General features: G+C 39.7%; 1 protein-coding gene across 1 annotated transcript in view; it reads left to right on the top strand.

Moving 5' to 3' along the window:
- cachd1 (cache domain containing 1) overlaps positions 1 to 7,382 on the top strand; it is a 99,377-nt gene that overhangs the window by 68,734 nt on the left and 23,261 nt on the right. The window contains exons 7-10 of the mRNA XM_037698005.1: positions 75 to 291; positions 455 to 604; positions 5,242 to 5,526; positions 6,159 to 6,308. Of these exons, the coding sequence (XP_037553933.1) occupies positions 75 to 291; positions 455 to 604; positions 5,242 to 5,526; positions 6,159 to 6,308 (802 nt within the window). The remainder of the gene's footprint in view (positions 1 to 74; positions 292 to 454; positions 605 to 5,241; positions 5,527 to 6,158; positions 6,309 to 7,382) is intronic.

Here is a 7,382-nt window from a genome sequence, read left to right as displayed (position 1 = left end):
GAGACCTTGATGTTGGAGATGAAGGTGCTCATCTTCCTCTTAGTCTCTCTGGTGCCCGCCGCCCCCCCCCCCAGATCTCCATCTTGTCTGTGGCAGAAACCGTTCGCTCCTGTTCTTTGGACCAGTGCTATAAGAGTCTGCTGTCTCCAGCCACCAGTGAGACTAAGAGGAAGATGAGCACCTTCATCTCCAACATCAAGGTCTCCAGTGGAGCCACCCAGCACGCAGCTGGCTTCCAGAAGGCTTTCCAGCTGCTTCGCAACACTAGCAGCATCATCAAACAGAGCAGCAGTAAGACGAACTCAAACAGTTCTGTGGAACTCGGGGCTTGTTCTGTTGCCTGAGAATGTTTTTAAAGATCCAGTCCAGCTCATTGGTCTTTAATAGAGCGTGATTATCATGAGCACTCATTATTCTGGCTCATATATAAATAAAATGTTTTGTCCTCTCTCAGCTACAGACATGGTTATTATCTACCTGTCGTCTGGTGTTACATCCCGAGATTCGTCAGAACTGGAGAAGAGATCCACTCTCAGCGTGGTCAGAGAGGAGAACCGACACCTCAACAACTCTGTCATGATCCTCACTTATGCTCTCATGAACGGTAGGTCCTACATGAAATGGTTACCATAAACTTGTTACCAGTTTTATTTGTTTTTAGTGTTAAAAAATTGTTAAATTAAAAAAAATATATATTTATATTTTGAAGGTGGAGAATCGGAAATGTCCAATTTCTAGTTTAAAGAAATTACATTTTCCACAAAAGTGCAGTGCCAGTTCAGAGTGCTGACATTTGCTGAAGGAGCTGAAACTGAATAATTAAAAGTTGAAACGCAACAAAAGCTAAAATTAGGAAAACAGGTGCTAATATCCAACACCAGCAAAACAGAATGGCAGCACTGGTGAGAGATCCGCTTCGACTCGCTCTTTATTATTATTTTTGGTTCCTGTTGCTTTTGTTTGAATTTTTTTTGCACCTACACTGGACACCCACGCTACAGGTATGACCACGACACACTTTTTGAAGTTTTGTGTGTCACTGACTTGCCATTGTGCCACCGTGGTTCAGTTCCCGGCCCCCTTCCAGTCTCGGGCCCAGGCTCCGGCTTGACATGGCGGCCGTCTCCATGATCCTCCATCTGCCTGCACGGACCGAACTCTACGGAACAGTTCGGTTCCGCTGAGAAAACTTGGATGTTCTGTGTCTGTCGGACCCGGTTCTGGAGGACAATCATTGTCCATTGCTGCGGTCATTATCATCATCATGCTGCTAACGGGACCGCACTTCTAACAAGACCACACCGCTAACAGAACCACACTGCTAACAGAACCACTCTGCGAACAGTACCATGGTGCTAACGGGATCATGTTGCTAAGAGAACCTCACTGCCAACAGAACCACACTACTAATAGAACCATGCTGCTGTAGATGTATTTCTTTTTCACATTTGGCGCCTTGTTTTTGTGTTTTTGTTGCATATTTTGATATTTCTTGTTGTTTTTTTGGCGAGTCGAAATGGTTCTTCTCGTCCTGAACATTTCATTGCATTGTTGACCTTCTTGATCTGCATATGTCAATAACCAATCCTAAACCAGTAGCTAAAACCAGTAGCTAAAAGCAAAAAAAAAACTGAAGTTATTATGCTGAAATAGATTTCAGACCAGTGTTTGAAGAATTTAACGAGTTCTTAATGTATTTCTATAAAACAAACAACTGCAGATAAAGTTTATTTAAAAAGTGTAAAAGTTACAAATGTCCAAATGTCCTGAACATGCTGAGTTTTAATATAGAGGAGTGGTTCATATACCTGAGAGCATGCTCAAGTAGTTTTAGTTTGAAAAGCATACATAATAAACTATATTTAGTATTATTTCTTAATAATAATACACTTTTTATTTATTTAAACAAGAAAACAATAGTGTAAATCACAACTCTGCATTTTTTGAAAAAACAACATAATGTTGTTTTTTTGTTTGTTTTTTATAGCAAGTTGACATTGCTTTGAAAACCTAAACGTTTATTCACTAAACATATTCCAGCACTCCAAAGTGGATTTACATCAGCCGCTTTTCTTGGTTAAATTTTATATCTTTGGATTAAAATAAAATCCAACCATGAAATCCTGTAATGTTTGTAAATTCATCACCAGTGCAGAATTTATTTTTTCATTTACAGAACAAGATATTTATGTTCTTGTCATTACGTGCGTTGGAATCTATTGCTTCACTTGTTTTCTGTTCTGCTGGGAGTTGTTTTTTTGTTTGAAATCTTGTTAAATATTCTGTTTTTATGCTTAAGAGAAGACTGAAGGTTGTTGAGGTGTTCTGAAACCTCTGAAGGCTGTGTGTGTATGTTCGTCTTTCTTTTCCTCTTTCGTTGTCTTTCTTTCCATCTGCTTCCTTTAAACCCACCTCCCTCCGTGGCGCACATTCACCCTCTCCTTCTGTGCATGCATTAGTCCACCATTAATACAAATTATTTTTGCAGCGGAGAATGGAAATGAGGGACATCTAAGAGAAGGGAGAGAGAGACTTCAAAGAGCGTGCTGCTCCCTCGGCGTGTGACTGACAGAGGACCATGGCTCTTTAAAGAGAGATGATGAAAAGGATGCAGAAATCTTCCGGTTTCTGAGTTTATTAGCATTGCATATTTAAAATATTTAAAAAAATGTTTTGTTGCTGATGGCTGTTGCACAATGCTGAAAGGCCTTCTATGGGTGGGGGAGTCTTATTTGCTGCATTCTGTTTTCTGCTCCTGCCAAATGTGAAGTGCTGATTGTCCAAAGAGATCAGCAGTCCCCTCCCACTGCAAGACATGATCTGTGTTTGTATGTGTATGTGTGTGTGTGTGTTTGTACCCTGGTTTTTGTTACCCTTTTAGAACCTTTTCTGGTATAATCACCTACCTTGTGAGGACTGGTAGTCCTTTTGGGGACGAACAGTGGTGTAGTCTACATTTTTGTAGTGGGTATACTGTGCTTAGAAACCAAAGTACACTGGTTAGTACAATGTAATCGTCAATTTATTTAGATTTTTAAGCATATTGAATATTTCCAAATTTCTCTGGTGCTTATATTTGAATAAATGTACAACAAACTTTTTACAACGGTTAGCTTTGTATTAAAAACGTTAAAGAATTTATAAAACATTATCAAAGCAATGCGCTGCATACTGATAGATTGTTACGGAAGCGATTAACTGCCGTTTAACGTATCAATGACACGTGCCTAATGATATGTTATGCATCGATGGGCAATTTTAAGTGGGTATACTGAAATTCTTAAGCTTTTCTAGTTGGTATACTCCGTATACCAGAGTATCACGTAGACTACACCACTGGGGACGAAAGCTCAGTCCTAATGGGGCAGAACATCATTTTGGGGTTAGGACCCAAGTTTAGGCCTAAGGTGCAACATGAGTTTAGGTTGGGGTTATGTCTGTACTAGTAATAGTTAAATTTAGGGTTAGGGTCAGGGTTATACTATAGAAATGTAACGATTCCCTGTAACAATAGAATGACAAACTTGTGTGTGTGTGTGTGTGTCTGCATGCATGCATGTGTGCACGTACATTCTGCAGGTTTCAAACAAACACAGTCTTCATGATTATTCAGCCACAAGGGAACATAATGTATTTTGCCTCACCCTTAATGCTAAATGTGTTGGACCTTTCAAAATTCAAACTATGTTTTGAAAACCCGGTTTGCCTGGATCCAGCACCTTTGAAGCAAGAACTGCAGGTGTTGCTGCTGACTCCACCTTTGAACCGTCAGCAGAAGTTTCTCTTTGAGTCCGTTTGACGTTGCCACCCACGGTGACGCGGCCTCCTGTATGAGGCCCGTGGTGGTGACCTAACAAGCAGAGCTTTGGCATTATAAAGGGATTCTACTTTAATCCGTTCAGTGATTGGACGCCGGCAGACATTCTCCTCTGTCCTTCCCAACGGGTTATAGGATGCCAAATGTTCCAGGTGACAGCTGTAGGGGCTGCCATCCATCTATCCACCTTTCCATCTTTCTAAATGACCTCATGATGACTACAAAGATAAAATCTGAAGAGTGCATTACTGTCTCTTTTGTATTTGTGTGTTTAAGTAACGGGGGATTTATTTAGGCCGTGATCTCAGGGTGTGATAGATGACAGCTGAGCTTGGCAGGAGCATTCAAGTCAAGCTTATAGAGATCATCAGTCATTAACAGGAGTCACGACCTCAATGTGTGAAAAACCTCTGATGCAGTGCAGATTTGGGGGAATTTATCTACATCATTTGTTTTAAACCGATCTAAACCAAGCTCTTTGTATTTAACCATGCAGGCTTTCTGTGAGGAGTTATTCTAATAATAAACTTTTCGTTCAATTCAGACCCTATTTGGAGATAATTTTGTTGTGTTTACAGCTGCAGAGGAATGTGAGTTGTAGGTTGACTTATATTCAGTTAGAATTGTGCACTCTTTACTTAAGAGCTGATTTGTCTTTTTTATAGGTACTGTGTTGGAAAAAAAATAGTCATCCTCTTATAGATTTCTTCTGTTTTTGCTTAGTTTTTTTTGCATTTACACAATTCAGATCATCAAACAAATGTTAACATCCAACAAAGATGATCTGATTAAATACAAAATACAGTTTTAAACAGATAATTTAATTTACTAAGGAAACAAACCTAATAGTTAGCTACCGTTAGCAGCAACAACTGCAATCAATGATTTGCAGTAAGTGTTGATGGATCTTTCATGTATCTGTGGAGGAATGTAGCTGCTAGGCTTCAGATCGTTGTCCTGCTGCAGAACCCAGGTGAGCTTGAGCTTAAGGTCACGGAGTGATGATCAGACATTGTCCTTCAGCATTTTATGGTCAAAAGCAAAATTCATGGTTTCATCAATCACGGCAAGTCATCCAGGTCCAGAAACAGCCAAACAGCCCCAGACCATCACACTACCACTACCATGTTTGACTGTAGGTGTGAGGTTTTGAGTTGGTCTGGATAGGTTTTTCAATCGAAAATGGAATAATTTTTGTATTATATCAAGTTATCTTTGTGTTGTTTTTATTTTTGCTGAGTGACAAAAAGAAAAAAACTAACTAAAGTAATCCGTAAGGGGGCTAATACTTTTTCACAGCTCTGAATATTTCTATCAGTTGCTGCTTTATTTTTTAAAATGTTCCCTTGTTAAAACTTAAACGTCGCTGCTGACTCTCCTCTGATATTTGACTCCATTTCTGTTCCACGCCATCCTTCTTCCAGAGGGAGTCACAGGTTTGAAGGAGCTGGCCTTCCTGAGAGACCTCGCTGAGCAGAATTCAGTGAAGTACGGCGTCGATCGAACGTTCGACCGAGAGCGCTTCTCCGCTGCATCGCTGCCTGGATCGACCGGAGCTTCATTGATGCCGGTGGTAAAGGGCAGCATGATGGTGCTGAACCAGCTGAGCAACCTGGAGACGACCGTGGGCCGTTTTTACATCAACCTGCCCAATCGCATGATTGACCTGGCTCGTTTCAGCCTGCCCTACTCTGATCCCATGGGAGACGGTGAGTGGTGTGGATGAGAGTGGATCAAAATTAAACTTAAATCTGAGCTGTCTTTATCCTTCAAAATTGAAGTGCATTTTGAATAAATTAGTTTATTGACAGCATTTGATGATTGGCTTTGCATTAAAATGAACCACTAGAGACACAAGTAGAAGTAAAATTAATTCGTAGTGTTTTAGGCATGGTCAAAACGTGGCATGTTGATACATCCTCCACATCTCTGCAAGTTTTATTCTTCTGTTTTTATATTAATATTATGCGTATACAGCATATAATAATAATAATATAATAGCATATAATTGTGTCAAGATAAAAGTCAGCCACACAGTTTTATTGTGAACAAGCAGACCGCTCTGTTTTAGCTCCAAAATAAATAAATAATTCAATTCAGTTTATTTATATAGCGCCAAGTCATAGCAGAAGTCATCTCAGGGCACTGAACAGAAACATTCATATATAAAATAATAATTTAACATTATTTATCTGAGGAGCAGACTGCTTTGCGTTTAACTCCATCGCAGAACTCTCATCTTAAGCATGAAAATAAATAAATAAAACTGTGCCATCGTTTGCTCAGTCAAACTGTCCTCACTGAAACAGTTGAGCTCAAGTAGTTGTTTGTTTTTCTTCAGGGTTCATCATGACTGTGAGTCGGCCATGTTACTTTGGTAACATGCTGCTGGGCGTAGTCGGGGTTGATGTAAATCTCGCTTACATACTGGAGGACGTCACCTATTATCAAGACTCGCTGGCTTCATACACCTTCCTCATTGACAACAAAGGTACTGATCAGCAAAGTACAGTTTCTTGACTCATGTTTAAGTCCATCTTATCATAAAGAAACAACAAGTGATATAAATCACAGCAGAATGAATAATAAAGACACGATGGTTACATTTTCTGAGGCTACGAACCTGCAAGCATCAGTCAGGAAAACAGCATAGAAGTCGAACCATTTTCTTCTTATTTTCCGAGTAGAATTAAAGACTTTATTTTGTTGCTTTTAAAACAGCCAGTATCCCGTTGGGCCTAATTGACATTTTTTAAGGCAGAACTGACGTTTGTTTGGCACTTAGTTCCTGTTGAGCGTAACTGTGTTGCCACAGTACATGAGAGGCTGTTCTCGGGTTAGGTGTTGGTTTATTTTGGCTCCAGCTGAGGAAGATTTCAGCTTCACTTTTGACACTTTAAAGCTCATAGATTTGACTTGGATGAGAAGTGAAACTAGTGGGCAGGGTGGAAAACACATGACTTGTTCAGGAAATCAAAAACAAAAAAATAAAGGGCTGTGATGAGATGGTTTAGCGCAGGGGTCACCAACCTTTTTGAGACTGAGGGCTACTTCAGTGAGACTGAAGGCTTACTTGTTTGATCCAAGCAAATTTGCACGGCTAACCTTTATTTATAGTATTAATAATAATACATTTACATACATGTGAATATATGACTACATGGTCACATCTGATCTGATCTGTATTATTAAAACTGCCCACAACGATTACAAGTAAGGATTTAGCATGGCAAATATGATAAATTATTATTGATAACTAGTGATTAGAACTCTCAATCGAGAACTTGAGTCCTCAGTTTGAATCCTTTTTGGGCTCTTCCATGCTACTGTCCCTAGCTGTGACTGAAATGGTTGTTTGTCTCGTTGTCTGTGTCTCTGTGACGGACTGGAGACCTGTCCTGGGTGTCCCTTGCCTTCACCCTAAAGCAGCTGAGATGGGCTCCAGTCCCCAACCAGGGGACATGATAGATGACTTATTAGAAAACTGATATTTAATCATTAAACACTATTTATTTTGTTAATCTCCATCAGTAACATTTGAAATTCAGTGCATTTTATATTTTCT

The sequence above is a fragment of the Nematolebias whitei genome, chromosome 3, assembly GCF_014905685.2.
Source record: "Nematolebias whitei isolate Nwh7 chromosome 3, NemWhi1, whole genome shotgun sequence".
In the NCBI taxonomy this organism is placed as follows: Eukaryota; Metazoa; Chordata; class Actinopteri; order Cyprinodontiformes; family Rivulidae; genus Nematolebias; species Nematolebias whitei.
The sequence above is the reverse complement of the archived record's forward strand: the minus strand, read 5'-3'. Positions and strand labels throughout refer to the sequence as shown.